This window comes from Haliotis rubra, unplaced genomic scaffold (genome assembly GCF_003918875.1).
Source record: "Haliotis rubra isolate DU_JTF1 unplaced genomic scaffold, ASM391887v1 Scf17, whole genome shotgun sequence".
In the NCBI taxonomy this organism is placed as follows: Eukaryota; Metazoa; Mollusca; class Gastropoda; order Lepetellida; family Haliotidae; genus Haliotis; species Haliotis rubra.
In genome coordinates this window covers 3,440,219-3,456,543 of record NW_025765669.1, presented here as the reverse complement: position 1 = coordinate 3,456,543, position 16,325 = coordinate 3,440,219, and the positions used below count along the sequence as shown (strand labels likewise).

Here is a 16,325-nt window from a genome sequence, read left to right as displayed (position 1 = left end):
CCCCGTATGTTGTTGATAAAAACAATGATTACTTTGCAGGCTGTGTTTTAATCAGTGTCACATACATAAATATAGACAAAATTTATGACAAGTCATTCCGCACAATAGAGCAACACAAGTTGTGTCCACACTTTCATTAGCCAGTCCTGACCCAATCTTGTGGTTTTGCGAAGCAAATAATCACGACAGCTTGTGAAAATAAAGCTGTACCAGGCACTCACTGTGCCTGATAATTCCATGAAATAACTAAGCCTCATATAGGTGCAAACTCTAAACAAAATGTATTGGTATGCATTGCCAAATTTAAGGTTCACGGTGACATATGGCATATTTCCGTTGTCCTTTTAGCAATGGAACGGTTAAAGAGCAATGAAGCCACGTGACTGAGCTTGACCACTGAAAATGAAGTTAAAGCAGATATACTCGTAACAATTCCGCTTTACAATGTTGGTGATTTATACCATAAGCTGTAATATGACTACATATTTACATTCTTAGCAAGGGACATTTTTTTGTATAGGTACATAACAAAATAAATAGCATGCGATTAAACGAGCGCCTTTCAAAACGGCTGTGGAGGTGCTCTTGTCAAAAATTACAGGATAAGTCAGGTCATACGAATGTTGACAAGAGAGAGGCAACTGCTTTTTTGCGAAGTTGAAGGAGTAATTTTAAGTTCAAGTTCATTCAATTTGGTATATAAGCCAGTGATTTAGCATCTTTACCTCTTAACGTCGTTTCGAACAGTAATCAAGTTCCATTACGGCTTGTCAGTTTAATATCGAACGAAACAAGGTGATGCTGGTTTTAGACAAAGCGGTAAAGCTTTGGTGAACCCACCAGCACTGTAAAGAAGCTGACAAATTTAGACACATGTAGGGCGAATTTCAGTAATACAACAGTAAAATACAATTCGGAGTTGAATTTCATTCATCAAAAGCATGTTACTCTTAAGACAGATAAGTATGTTCTGGGAAACCGGTGATCATCATGACGAGAAGCATCTACTTCTAAAGACGGTGATAAATTAACAAATATTGTTCCTACTGGTGGTATGTTAATGTGTTTTGAAAGACGGATGTCCCATCTCTTTCTATGTCAAAATACACAGTCCTAGGCTGGTCCTTCACCTCCCAGAAGTAAACAGTCAACTGGTCCCCTTCTACACATTCACCAAAGTAAGCCATCTGCATCCTCTGTATTCCATTCTTGACCACCTCCTTGTTCATGCCTCTCAACACTCCCTCCTTGATCCCGTGGCGGAGGGCATCGATGGAGTACACCACATAAGACGTCCAGTTGACGTGATTGTACAGGTCTGTTTCGCTCCACGACGCACGTAAGGTGTAGGTGTGGGCGTTGTCAGGTTTGGAAAGCTTCTGGACAATCAGTGGTTCCTTCCTGACAGCCTTCTCCCCGTGTTTCTCCTTCCACCATGACGGGAATGGCGTCGGTTTCCGCGTTTCCTTGTCAATGGCAACAAGCTGGTTGATATTTCTCACCAGTATCTCCCCCGATGATGGTTCAACAACATTATTGACAAAATTGGTGGAAGACTTCCCGATGTATCCGAGCTGCACATTGACCTTGAGCGGCCATTTTGACACAAGAGGTTCATACAAACACTTGTTAAACTCAAAGGACGAAGAAGCCATGAAGGTGAACAATCGATCGAAAAGTATCCCATAGTCCAGGAAGAAGCGTTCTGAACTGTCCAGAGGATAACAGTGTGCAAAATCGACAGCCCTCCCTATCATCTTTACAATACTCCACACGTGGCAGTTCCCTGAAGTGGAAAGAATAATGTCGTAGAAATGTACAGCTGCACCTATCATCTTTACAATACTCCACACGTGGCAGTTCCCTGAAGTGGAAAGAATAATGTCGTAGAAATGTACAGCTGCACCTATCATCTTTACAATACTCCACACGTAGCAGTTCCCTGAAGTGGAAAGAATAATGTCGTAGAAATGTACAGCTGCACCTATCATCTTTACAATACTCCACACGTGGCAGTTCCCTGAAGTGGAAAGAATAATGTCGTAGAAATGTACAGCTGCACCTATCATCTTTACAATACTCCACACACGTGGCAGTTCCTGAAGTGGAAAGAATAATGTCGTAGAAATGTACAGCTGCACCTATCATCTTTACAATACTCCACACGTGGCAGTTCCCTGAAGTGGAAAGAATAATGTCGTAGAAATGTACAGCTGCACCTATCATCTTTACAATACTCCACACGTGGCAGTTCCCTGAAGTGGAAAGAATAATGTCGTAGAAATGTACAGCTGCACCTATCATCTTTACAATACTCCACACGTAGCAGTTCCCTGAAGTGGAAAGAATAATGTCGTAGAAATGTACAGCTGCACCTATCATCTTTACAATACTCCACACGTGGCAGTTCCCTGAAGTGGAAAGAATAATGTCGTAGAAATGTACAGCTGCACCTATCATCTTTACAATACTCCACACGTGGCAGTTCCCTGAAGTGGAAAGAATAATGTCGTAGAAATGTACAGCTGCACCTATTATCTTTACAATACTCCACACGTGGCAATTCCCTGAAGTGGAAAGAATAATGTTGTAGAAATGTACAGCTGCATCTATCATCTTCACAATACTCCACACGTGGCAGTTCCTTGAAGTGGAAAGAATAATGTCGTAGAAATGTACAGCTGCATCTATTATCTTTACAATATTCTACACGTGGCAGTTCCCTGAAGTGGAAAGAATAATGTCGTAGAAATGTACAGCTGCATCTATTATCTTTACAATATTCTACACGTGGCAATTCCCTGAAGTGGAAAGAATAATGTCGTAGAAATGTACAGCTGCACCTATTATCTTTACAATGCTCCACACGTGGCAGTTCCCTGAAGTGGAAAGAATAATGTCGTAGAAATGTACAGCTGCACCTATCATCTTTACAATACTCCACACGTGGCAGTTCCCTGAAGTGGAAAGAATAATGTCGTAGAAATGTACAGCTGCACCTATCATCTTTACAATACTCCACACGTGGCAGTTCCCTGAAGTGGAAAGAATAATGTCGTAGAAATGTACAGCTGCATCTATCATCTTTACAATACTCCACACGTGGCAGTTCCCTGAAGTGGAAAGAATAATGTCGTAGAAATGTACAGCTGCATCTATCATCTTCACAATACTCCACACGTGGCAGTTCCTTGAAGTGGAAAGAATAATGTCGTAGAAATGTACAGCTGCATCTATCATCTTAACAATACTCCGCACGTGGCAGTTCCCTGAAGTGGAAAGAATAATGTCGTAGAAATGTACAGCTGCATCTATTATCTTTACAATATTCTACACGTGGCAATTCCCTGAAGTGGAAAGAATAATGTCGTAGAAATGTACAGCTGCACCTATTATCTTTACAATGCTCCACACGTGACAGTTCCCTGAAGTGGAAAGAATAATGTCGTAGAAATGAACAGCTGCACCTATTATCTTTACAATGCTCCACACGTGGCAGTTCCCTGAAGTGGAAAGAATAATGTCGTATAAACCAAACTCGAAACTCGAACTCAATAACTTCCCCACTTTGGTCCTCGGGATATCATCAGTACTTATATCACCAATCCGTTTGTATCGAACTAGGGATAAACATACACTTATTCCCGTGACTTTCAGTTTCTGGGTATAACTGGGTGGAAGTGGGTACTTTAGTTGTGTTTAAGGAGAATATCTGAAACATTGTTTACTAGATATACATAGATGTCTTTCTGTTCAAATACTTGGCACAACTATCGTAAGGTCGTGTGATTAGGAGTAAGATAAGATCGCCCATGTTCGAATCCCAGCTGAGGTACATGATGGTATATGACCGCTTCATTTTCATGTATCAGAGCTGGTTTTCACTTCCGTCCGATTCCTTTCAACTCTCTCTCCTTGATTTCATGACAAAGCCAGTTGCACCTGAACACCATGTATATTTTTTCGTACTCTTCCACCCGTGAAGATAGGTCTTCAGCAACCCATGCTTGCCACAAAGGCGACTATGCTTGTCGTAAGAGGCGACTAATGGGATCAGGTGGTCATGCTCGCTGACTTGGTTGACACATTTCATCGGTTCCCAATTGTGCAGATCGATGCTCATGCTGTTGATCACTGGATTGCCTGGTCCAGACTCGATTATTAACAGACCGCCGTCATATAGCTGGAATATTGCTGAGTGCGGCGTAAACTAAACTCACTCACTCATACTCCTCCCTGCCTATTCCCCATACATTTTCAGATACTTTTCAAATATCCGCATAGATAGTATGTCAGTGAACGTATTGAGTATATATGGACCAATAACAGCGTTATTAGTTCAACTACAGGTAACCTGGGTTGTATACTCCTCTAGGTGAAGAAAATAGAAAATTGACAACATCGATCCATTCACTGGGGTTATAATATAACTTTCAACATCAGTTAGAGTGTGGATTTTTTCGCAATCAGAAACATTCACATATGATGATGATGATGATGATGATGATGATGATGATAAATCGCACCACCATACAATTCTTGTATTACCGTCGACATCAAAGGCGTCGTCAGAAAGACCGGGGACGTGTACAACAGCAAGTGACTCGTTCTCCAAGAGTCTTAACCTGTATCCTATTTTCTCAAGGTGACGGAAAGGGGCAAAGAGCCTGCATTTGAAAAGAATGTAGAAATATTACATCACGCGCACTATGGTGACCAGCCTCCTTTTACGGAAGCCCATGTTTCTTCTACGTTTGAAGCATAAATGAGTTTGTTAATCAAACAGGAAATTTGAAATATTGACAATGTATTTGAGGCCACTTGAAAACAACAATCAAAGCAACGACAAATTTCGCTGGAAACAATATGCTCCAAACGAAAAAGCAATCGGCTCTCCTTTTCATATCCTTTTGCTTGAAATCAGGGATATTAAAATTTAAAAATGTGTAAAATAACAACAACAATGGTAATAATTTGTTACTGTAGAGTAAGTTATGTTCTGAACACTGTCTGCCATCACTCTATAAACTCTCCCAAAGTAAACAGACAATTCTCAAAGAACCATTTTTGCTTTTACCTGGCTTCAACGTGGTTCCTTTCGTCCACGCTTTTCCCTTCTTCCATGTCGGTCGAGACAACAATAGGCTTCCGTTTTCGTATCCGTTTGCTTGAAATCAGGGGATATTGAAATTAAAAAAGGTAAAACAAGCCCCACCCTCAGAAATTCCCAGTGAATATTTTGAAAGTGTTTCGATTGTACTTACAAGTCACAAACTTCGAGTACATGAGCGTGCTGTTAAAACACCTCAAATATCATTTACAGTGTTGTGCGTGGAATGTGATGAAAATCGTGTGTGTGTACAAAAATCAAGGACCGTCGCTTACAACATTTCCAAAGGAGAGCTATCGCCTTTAGAACAAAACAAAAAGGTCGCCCATTCACTTAAAGTTACACCATCAGTAACCGAAATTGTGCGTAAAACAAAACGTTTATTCGAGGTATAATGAAATGTAATGGTATCAGGGAATGAAATCAAATGCATAGGCGTCTTGTCTGACACTCTGATGTGTACCTTGATCATTGGTACAGGGGTAGTTAATTTGGGAGGAAGGTTTCCTTAAATTTTTACACACAGATAAATTCTCAGTTCAGACACACGTGGCAATAAACCTAGATCAGTAATTGGGTCTATAGTTCTGGATTTAATGAGGTAGTGAGGCAGATTGGATTAACACCGCTTTAAACAATATTGCAGTTAAATCACGACGCGAAAGGAGGGAAGCCGGAAGTGGTGAAGGTCTTAGAAGTTTATCTTTGTGGCTGACACCCACGAACAAGGAGAAGGAACGGTGCTGGAATGTGTTCGATATTCGAGTGAGGTGAGTGCCAAACATCCTATTTATTGATAATAGTAATAATTTGTTACTGTAGAGTAAGTTATATTCGAACACTGCCTACCATCACTCTATAAACTCTCCCAAAGTAAACAGACAATTCTCAAGAACCATTTTGCTTTTACCTGGCTTCCACATGGTTCCTTTCTTCCACGCTGTTCCCTTCTTCCATGTCGGTCGAGACAACAATAGGCTTCCGTTTTCGTATCCGTTTGCTTGAAATCAGGGGATATTGAAATTAAAAAAGGTAAAACAAGCCCCACCCTCAGAAATTCCCAGTGAATATTTTGAAAGTGTTTCGATTGTACTTACAAGTCACAAACTTCGAGTACATGAGCGTGCTGTTAAAACACCTCAAATATCATTTACAGTGTTGTGCGTGGAATGTGATGAAAATCGTGTGTGTGTACAAAAATCAAGGACCGTCGCTTACAACATTTCCAAAGGAGAGCTATCGCCTTTAGAACAAAACAAAAAGGTCGCCCATTCACTTAAAGTTACACCATCAGTAACCGAAATTGTGCGTAAAACAAAACGTTTATTCGAGGTATAATGAAATGTAATGGTATCAGGGAATGAAATCAAATGCATAGGCGTCTTGTCTGACACTCTGATGTGTACATGTACCTTGATCATTGGTACAGGGGTAGTTAATTTGGGAGGAAGGTTTCCTTAAATTTTTACACACAGATAAATTCTCAGTTCAGACACACGTGGCAATAAACCTAGATCAGTAATTGGGTCTATAGTTCTGGATTTAATGAGGTAGTGAGGCAGATTGGATTAACACCGCTTTAAACAATATTGCAGTTAAATCACGACGCGAAAGGAGGGAAGCCGGAAGTGGTGAAGGTCTTAGAAGTTTATCTTTGTGGCTGACACCCACGAACAAGGAGAAGGAACGGTGCTGGAATGTGTTCGATATTCGAGTGAGGTGAGTGCCAAACATCCTATTTATTGATAATAGTAATAATTTGTTACTGTAGAGTAAGTTATATTTCGAACACTGCCTACCATCACTCTATAAACTCTCCCAAAGTAAACAGACAATTCTCCGAGAGCCATTTTTGCTTTTACCTGGTTTCCACATTGTTCGTTTCTTCCACGCTGTTTCCTTCTTCCATATCCGTCGAAACAACAATAGGCTTCCGTTTTCGTATCCTTTTGCTTGAAATCAGGGGATATTGAAATTAAAAAAGGTAAAACCAGCCCCACCCTCAGAAATTCCCAGTGAAAGTGTTTCGATTGTGACTTACAAGTCACAAACTTCGAGAACATGAGCGTGCTGTTAAAACACCGCAGAGCTCCAGATAAGATTTAACTCATGTGGGTACTGAACCCACTGTATTTTTTTGGAGTGGGTATTATGAATATTGAGTGGGTATTTCATTTTCCGTTACCCACAGCTTTCAAATATGTGCGTATTTCAGTCATTTTACTCACCTAAGTATTATGTCATTGAGTAAGTTTACTAAGCAGGTATGTTCTGCCTTATGTCATATCTAATCAAAACCAACATAAATATAATGGAAATGATTTCATAAAAAAATCACTCATCCTATACTGACAGTACAACACTAGTCCTATACTATCAGTACAACTTGATAGCAATCGATGTCTTTTTCATTACGCAAGCGATTTTTATAAATATATTCCGTACGCATTTGTTTTAAACTTTTTGCGTATGTAACATTTTAAATGCGTAATTGGTACGCAACAATTATTTTTCAATGCGTAATTGGAAATTTTCCATGCGTATTTTACCCGGATACGCGGCTTATCTGGGCCTCTGACACCTAAAATATCCTTTACAGTGTTGTGCGTGGAATGTGATGAAAATCGTGTGTGTAGATGAGGTGAGGTAAGTGCCAAACATCCTATAGATTAACAATGCTAATAATTTGTTACTGTAGAGTAAGATATATTTCGAACACTGCCTGACATCACTCTATAAACTCTCCCAAAGTAAACAGACAATTGTCCGAGAGCCCTTTTTGCTTTTACCTGGCTTCCGCATTATTCCTTTCTTCCGCGCTGTTTCCTTCTTCCATGCCGGTCGTCAACTGATCACTTCGTCACATGTACTTCACACCGATAACGACCAATGTTTAAATGGGGGCTTTGCAAGTCCTTTTTGATACAACTCCCCCAAAAACCATTGATGACAACTCTGTTATTGTGAAGGTAATCAGTGTGACATTAAACAATTACACAATACATGGTAACAATGTCTTAGTTTCATCAGCTACACCATCTAAAGTGAAAACGGACATCACACCGTGGAGCCTACTTACCCCATTGTTAAACTACAACTAGAAGGTTTCCGTTGGGACCGCCAAGGCATTGTCAACCAACTGTCCTTACCGTACCAATCAAAGGGTTGAATATATAGGTTGAAGGTAATTCCAAGATCGTATTATTTTGCCAGAAAAACATACCATGCCAAAGATGGAATAATATTCCGGGGAACCGCGGTATCTGCTGGATTGTGTTGATGGCCCAGTTGGCGGCTTGAGAACGGGACACATTAACGTCCCAAACAGGTGCTACCACTGTCATTGTTCAAAATAAATGTTTACCAATTAACTTTCAGGATATTGCAATCCCCAATATGAAACGTATCGGAGCATAATAGGCGTTTTCATTTAATAAAATATTAGGCGAACACCGACTGAATGCTATTGATGCAGTGAACTGTTACAGTAGAATGCAATGGCTTGTGGAATGGTCACCATTTGGCGATACAATGATTTCATCCTCGACGGCGACCACCCAGCCTTATGTGTAAGTGTTGTACAAATTCATGGCGCCAATTGTGTCTTTCTTAGGAGGACAGCCTCCATGGTGTAGTGGTTAGAGCGTCCGCCCGGAGAGCGGAAGGTCGCTGGTTCGATCAACGCCCGCGTCACACCAAAAAGACGTTAAAATATGGTACTTGTTGGTCCCTGCCTGGCGCTCGGCATTAATGGGTACAACAAGGACTGGTCGGCTCGGAGTCAGTACAATGTGTCTGAGAGGGGTATTCATGCTTCACTGCGGCATGGTATCTCAGTGGGCTAGCACCATAAAACCAGCTTAAGTCTGGGCTAGTACAAGCAGCCGCACATGCACACGCATGCACGTCGTCATATGAGCGAAATATTCTCAAGCATGACGTTAAACCCAATTTCACCTCACCTCACCTTTCTTAGGAACTAAGAACTTTAAGACGGTGGGGGTAGCCTAGTAGTTAAAGCGTTCGCTCATCGATTCCCTACATGGCTACATTGTGTTAAGTCCAGTTCTAGTGCCCCCGCCGTCATGTTGCTGGAATGTTGCAAAACGCAGCGTAAAACGATGCTCACCGAATCACTGATATGTTCTGCATGTGTTTCTATTAAAAAAATCTCTAACATCTTCAAAACAAACACTGCTTAAATATCAATTTGAAATTACAAATCCTATTTTAAATTCCTCAATTTTACATAAAAAAATGGTGTATTGTCGTCTTACACTATCCCTCATCTCACCTTGATTATCATACACGTTTCTGATTTGTTATACTATGGAGGTAGCTCCAGCGGTTAAAGCGTTCAATCCTCACACAGAGGATCCGAGTCCGATTTCCCACATGGGTACATGTGTAAAGCTCATTTCTGGTGTTCCCCTCACGGATATTGCTTGAATATTGCTAAAAGTGGCGTAAAACCATACTCACTCACTATAAACGTAAAAGACCCAAAGTATACACAGCATGAACCCTCGTATCCAAAGTGTGCACATTGCCTTTTACGTTTATAGTTCCATCAACGCAACCATAATATGAAGTCACATCTTACATATGAATCAACAATATAAATAGAATTATACAAAAAAGCCCCAAACAAACAAAAACAAAGATAACGTTGCAGTATGTTTATTTAATCAGTGACATATACAAAAATATATAGACGAGACCAAATCAGTGACACGTCATTCAGCGCAATAGTGCAACACGACTCCTGTTCACTCTTATCAGCCAGCTGTGTACACAGTGACCTAGTACTGTGCTTTTTGGAAGCAGATACGCAAATAATTACTTGGTTTAGATCACGGCGTCCTGTCCTTTCCTTTCCACTCTTTTATTAGCCAGTCCTAACCCAATCTTGTGGTTTTTGGAAGCAAATAATCACGGTAGCGTGTCAAAATTCGAATCTGTACCACGCAGCCCTGTGATTGATAACGCCCTGTGCCGTTTGAGATCATACCCAATCAGTCACTGTGCCTGATATCCCCTTGAAATAAGCAAAATCTTACACATACAAAATAAAAACCAAATGTATTGGTATACATTGCAAACGTTCCTTGTGACATGCGGCATATTTTCGTTGCCCTTTTAGCAATGGAACGAGCAAAATGAAGCTTGAGAGCTTGACAACTGAAAATATGAAGTTCAAGCAGATATACTCGTAACAATTCCGGAATTCAACGAAGTAAACACTTTACAATGTCGGTGTTTTATACAGTAAGCTGTAATATGACTACATATTTACATTCTTAACAAGGGACCCTTCTTCTTGGTAGGGTCCTAGGTACATAACAAAATAAATAGCATACGATTAAACGACTGCCTTTCAAAACGGCTGTTGACGTGCCCTGTCAAAAATTACAGGATAAGTCAGGTCATACGAATGTTGACAAGAGAGAGGCAAATGCTTTTTGCGAAGTTGAAGGAGTAATTTTGAGTTCATGTTCATTCAATTTGGTATATAAGCCAGAGATTTAGCATCTGTACCTTTTAGCGCCGCTTCGAACAGTAGTCAAGTTCTACTACAGCGTCACAGTTTAACATCGAACGAAACAAGGAAGTGATGTTGGTTTTAGACAAAGCGGTAAAGCTTTGGTGAATCCACCAGCACTGGTAAGAAGCTGACAAATTAAGACACATGTAGGGCGAATCTCATAATACTACAGTAAAATATCTTTCATTCATCAAATGCATATTACTCTTAAGACAGAAAAGTATGTTCTGGGTAACCGGTGATCATCATGACGAGAAGCATCTACTTCTAAAGACGGTGATAAATTAACAAATATTGTTCCTACTGGTGGTATGTTAATGTGTTTTGAAAGACGGATGTTCCATCTCTTTCTATGGCAAAATTACTCTGGAGACAGATATGTATGTTCTGGGTAACCGGTGATCATCATGACGAGAAGCATCTACTTCTAAAGACGGTGATAAATTAACAAATATTGTTCCTACTGGTGGTATGTTAATGTGTTTTGAAAGACGGATGTTCCATCTCTTTCTATGGCAAAATACACAGTCCTAGGCTGGTCCTCCACCTCCCAGAAGTAAACAGTCAACTGATCCCCTTCCACACATTCACCAAAGTAAGCCATCTGCATCCTCTGTATTCCATTCTTGACCACCTCCTTGTTCATGCCTCTCAACACTCCCTCTTTGATCCCGTGGTGGAGGGCATCGATGGAGAACACCACATAAGACGCCCAGTTGACGTGATTGTACATGTCTGTTTCGCTCCACGACACACGCAAGGTGTAGGTGTGGGCGTTGTCAGGTTTGGAAAGCTTCTGGACAATCAGTGGTTCCTTCCTGACAGCCTTCTCGCCGTGTTTCTCCTTCCACCATGACGGGAATGGCGTCGGTTTCCGCGTTTCTTTGTCAATGGCAACGATCTGGTTGACATTTCTTACCAATGTCTCGCCTGTTGATGGCACAATTAAACTGCTGACTGAGTTGGTGGAAGACTTCCCGATGTATCCGAGCTGTACTTTGACCTTCACCGGCCACTTTGACACATGACGGTCATACATGGACTTTTCAATTTCAAACTGGGAGGACGCCATGAATGTAAACATACCATCTGTCATTTGGCCGTAGTCCATGAATGAGTGTCCTGTCTTATCGAGGGGATAATGATAGGCAAAATACCTACAGGCACCCATGAGTCTCATGATGCTCCAGATCTTACAGTTCCCTGAAAGACGAAATAGAATACTTGCATTGTCAATTACACTTCCTTAGTGAATAAGTCAGTGAATGAAAATTATTTACCGAGCTGCAACATTTCTGTAATATCACAGCGGCCTGCAAGTAATCAAGTTAGGGAGGAGTGAGTGAGTATGGTTTTACGCCGCTTTTAGCAATATTCCAGCAACATCACGTCAGGGGACATCACAAATGGGCTTCAAACATTGTACCCATATGGGGAATCGAACCCGGACCTTCGTTACGAGTGAACGCTTCAGCCACTAGGCTACCCCAACACCTTAAGTCAGGGAGGAGGTAAGAACAGTTAAACACCGTTTAACTTTGATGAGTCGAACGTGAGGTTGCTTCGAAGTAAAAGCTTGGTTCCGGCGTATTCCTAATTAAGTCCACATTTTGCGGTTGTGCCGAATCTTGGATAATTCAAAGTATTACATGGGTCCCTTCAACGTCCACCAGACGGTGTTTGACTGTATCTTGAAGGATGAATAACGATTGATACCGTCTAGGTTCGACGACACATGATAAAATAAATTTATTCTATCCCAATATTCCCACATTGGACAACCCGCTCTGTGCCTATGTGGTGGTACCCACTGAGCGGAAAGTCTGTAGTTCGATCCCCAGCGATCGCGTCATACGAAAAGACTTAAATATGGTACTTGTTACCCTGGTTGCGCTCGCCATTAAGCCTTAAGGGACCGTGAAGATGCAGCTTAGAATCTGAGAAACTGTCGCTGACTTATTTGATGTATGTTATTATATCCCAGTTGAGCAGATCGATGCTTATGATCATGATTATTTACAGAACGCGGTCTCATAACAGGAAGATCCGTAAAGGGCCAGGTAAGAATGAATCTTCAGTAAACCATGCTTGTCGTAAGAGGCGACTAACGGGATCGGGTGGTCAGGCTCGCTGGCCTGGTTGACACATGTCATCGGTTCCCAATTGCGCAGATCGATGCTCATGCTATTGATCACTGGATTGTCTGGTCCAGACTCGATTATTAACAGACCGCCGCTATATAAGTGGACTATTGCTGAGTGCGGCGTAAAACTAAACTCACTCCCTCACTCTTTCATAATAGGAATATTGCTGAATGCGGCGTTAAACATGAGTAATCACTTTGAACTGCGGTCTGGTACCTTAGCGACCTGCCACTATAAACTCGACCGAGTACGCAGCTACTAGTAATATTTGGAAGAGGGGACACCTATAATATTTCATATAATTTATAAACATAATCTCTACACTATGACCGGAAAGGGGAAACACATTTAATTTTATCCGAAAAGACATATTAAGATACTATCAGGCATGCACATTTATTACATTCGCAAATAATAATCAGTATCAAGTATTTTGTGAATTACTTGTATAAACATACTAGAAAAACATATTTTGCCAAAGATTTAAGAACATGATAGAAATATTCTCTAAACAAGCAGTACCATTTCCTCTACACCTTCCACTACATTCCGACTGTTTGCAGTTATACAAGGTGTTCTGAATTGTCAATAGTGTTGGGAATTGGTTAAAATCTCATAATTGATGATTGGTTCATTACTACCGATCAATCATCGAAAATAATTGGTTAGCATCATTTATGAAATTTGTTAATACACACAAAATAAGGTAAAAAACAAGTAGTTCTTTTGGGGTTTTTTGGCAAAATTTCACATCTTTAAAGGATGACTAGTATGTTAGGAACATAAATTTCTTGGAATCTTTAAGATAAATTCAATCGTGACTTGAAACGAGCTTGTAGTGCTTACGAAATGTAACAGACAAAACCAACCATGTGAAAGATATTGTTAATGAAAACCAGTGTTCAAGAATTGGTTGTGTTCGATTATGAGAAATTGTGATCGATTGCTTGGTCGTTTAGTCACTACGACCAATCTTCGATTATTTCAATTAATCGGACCACCACTAATTGTCAAACAAACCAAACATCCTTTAATCTTACCATAGACATCAAATGACTCAAACGAAGGTCCAGGGGCCTCCACCACAGCAAGAGATTCGTCCTCGTTGACTGTTAAACTATATCCCATGTCAATCAGATTCTGGTACTTGGACCGGAAGGGCCTGGAAATACGGCACTGTGTATTTACATTGTGCACAGGTTAGTACTTGTTAAGGTGTCACCGTGTGTGGGTGAGTGAATGTGTTCATTAGTTCATATATATATCAGTTCTACAGATCTGAGTCGTTACAACTTTAGGTGGCGGTGGGGTAGCCTAATGGTTAAATCGTTGGCTCGTCACGCCGAAGACCCGGTTCGAATCCCCACATGGGTACAATGTGTGAAGCCCATTTCTGGTGTCCCCCCCGCCGTGATGTTGCTGGAATATTGCTAAAAGCGGCGTAAAACCAAACTCAGTCAGTCGTTACAACTTTAGTAAAACCCACAAGCCATTGCTTCTGAGATATTAAAATAAGGATCAATTGTTTGAATCTGGGGTTGGAACCCTGACATCTGATACTGGAATTGCACCATTGTGTTTCTTGTTGAACGCTGCACCTTCAACTCTCAGGCGCTGACTAGTAAACGATCAAAACAGATGCTGATCATGGATTCGAACCACCACCGGCAGATCCTTGTAGCTAAGGGAGGCAACCCTCAGCCACAGGTGACCCTTCATAAGTTAAAAAATCTCTTTCCTCAATCCTGGATCTGAAATTTGCACAATATAGAACCTTCCCCGAGGACATAGGAAATATTTGTGAGGAAATATTCGGGATCGGTATTATCAAATTATATGACGAATGAAAACTATCATAACATTGGGACCCGAATTCCAAATAAGGAACAAAATGCCATTATGGTAACATTTGTTACAACGAACTGTTATTTGTTTTGTCACTATTGTCTACTTGCGATAACCCTGATGGTCCAGTGCTATTCAAAGGCACTAAAAAACTACAAACATTATTCATACATTCTCGGTGTTTCGTGAAATACAAAAATACATGTGAATTTACATTGAAAACGATACGTTTCCCCATTATTCTCGCTTGAATATATGATAAATACATTTCATGGTACACTTCCATCAAACTACGGAAAACAGGTCGGTTTCTCGTCGTTTGTTTGAAGACAACATTTGTCAGCCTTTCAAATGATACAAAAATACATGGGTGCAATTTTATTAACATTCACAGTAAAAGTTACTTATATGGTGATGCTAGCGTTTGTTGTACCATTCGTGTATTAAATCTATTTTGTCTTGGTTTGAAAGATTACAAAATTGCCAGACTTTCCTAATATAGATCGCGTTCTGCACAAATTGCTGATCTGCAGTGCTTACAATTGGAGTCTATCATGTAACTGATTTCGTTTGGTTTGTTGTTTAACGCCGCACTCAGCAATATTCCATCTATATCATGGCGGCGGTCTGTAAATAATACTTTTTAATAGTGTCTGGAACAGACAATCCAGTGATCAAAACATCAGCGTCGTTCGTACGATGACATGTGTCAACCAAGTCAGCGAGCCTGACCACCCAATCCCGTGAGTCGCCTCTTACGACACGTATGGGCTACTGAAGATTCTAACCCGGATCTTCACGGGTCCTAACATATTACTGCATGCATGACTGATCTGTGAGTTCCCAATATAAGAACTTAAATATGACATTCTACTCATTTAACGGGTAAAAACGGGTACTGTCTATGATAAAAATACCTGGGTTTGGCGTCACTGTTCATATCGGGCGCGGTGGACCCTGAACCTTGATCCGTCATGATTCTCTGTGTTAGCAGACGACACCGAAGCGATGTTCCGGGAGTGATTATCAGACGATCTCAGGGTAAGTAGATTGAAACAGGCAACACCATACACCTGTAGAAACCTCGGACAGACTTTATAACCTGATGTAAACTTGCGTCAGCGGCGACGTGGCCTACAGTGACCGGTACTTCTAATACCGCTGAATCACACCACTCGGTCAAAATGTGGGACACGTGATCTGAATCTCAAGGGAGGTAATCAAGATAAGAGCTGACTGATACCTTTATCCGGTCAATAATCTGGTAAGGTACGTTCGAATCACTGGATTTGTGGTATTTCAATATGTTATTGATATGATCGTTTTCCTTCATTTTCCAGTGTTTTCTTTACAACGAACGTTGATAATTCAGTTGATGGTATCCATCACTATGACATATACATGAGAAACGTTGAAGGGTTCAAAATATGGGACGCTCGTAAGTTGCGACACCGTGTCTTCTGGGGCTGGGACGGGTGGGGGTTACAGGCCGGGAGATTAGAGATTATAGATTACTTTATTCACTCAAGGCTACAATGTAGCATGATGAGGTTTTAAAAGAGATATATAATAATTGCATACGGGAGTATACATGGTTAAGTACATGCATTGATATCATATACATGAATAATACAATAATGGAGTTTTTATCTGAATTTACAGAGCACATGGCGGCAGAATA

At 40.7% G+C, this 16,325-nt stretch overlaps 2 protein-coding genes across 4 annotated transcripts; both read right to left on the bottom strand.

The window, feature by feature from the left end:
- Positions 1-593: 593 nt before the first annotated feature.
- On the bottom strand, positions 594-8,050 carry LOC124272484. 2 transcript variants are annotated; one of them, XM_046707668.1, is made up of 5 exons: positions 7,900-7,951; positions 6,021-6,110; positions 5,078-5,167; positions 4,549-4,667; positions 594-1,786 (listed from the first exon to the last, which is right to left on the bottom strand). In XM_046707668.1, exons 1-5 carry the CDS (start codon positions 7,944-7,946, stop codon positions 1,044-1,046), a joined length of 1,089 nt encoding a protein of 362 aa, XP_046563624.1. In that variant the 5' UTR covers positions 7,947-7,951; the 3' UTR covers positions 594-1,043. The 2 variants fall into 2 exon arrangements, 1 of the variants encoding a protein (XP_046563624.1); XR_006897340.1 differs by lacking the exons at positions 594-1,786; positions 4,549-4,667; positions 5,078-5,167; positions 6,021-6,110 and adding an exon at positions 6,568-7,062 and having other exon boundaries at positions 7,900-8,050.
- Positions 8,051-9,774: 1,724 nt separating this feature from the next.
- On the bottom strand, positions 9,775-15,828 carry LOC124272481. 2 transcript variants are annotated; one of them, XM_046707663.1, is made up of 4 exons: positions 15,562-15,828; positions 13,840-13,961; positions 11,160-11,858; positions 9,775-10,999 (listed from the first exon to the last, which is right to left on the bottom strand). In XM_046707663.1, the coding sequence occupies exons 1-4, from the start codon at positions 15,618-15,620 to the stop codon at positions 10,956-10,958; spliced, it is 924 nt and encodes a 307-aa protein (XP_046563619.1). In that variant the 5' UTR covers positions 15,621-15,828; the 3' UTR covers positions 9,775-10,955. The 2 variants fall into 2 exon arrangements, with proteins under 2 accessions (XP_046563619.1, XP_046563618.1); XM_046707662.1 differs by having other exon boundaries at positions 9,775-11,858.
- Between the last annotated feature and the right edge of the window lie 497 nt (positions 15,829-16,325).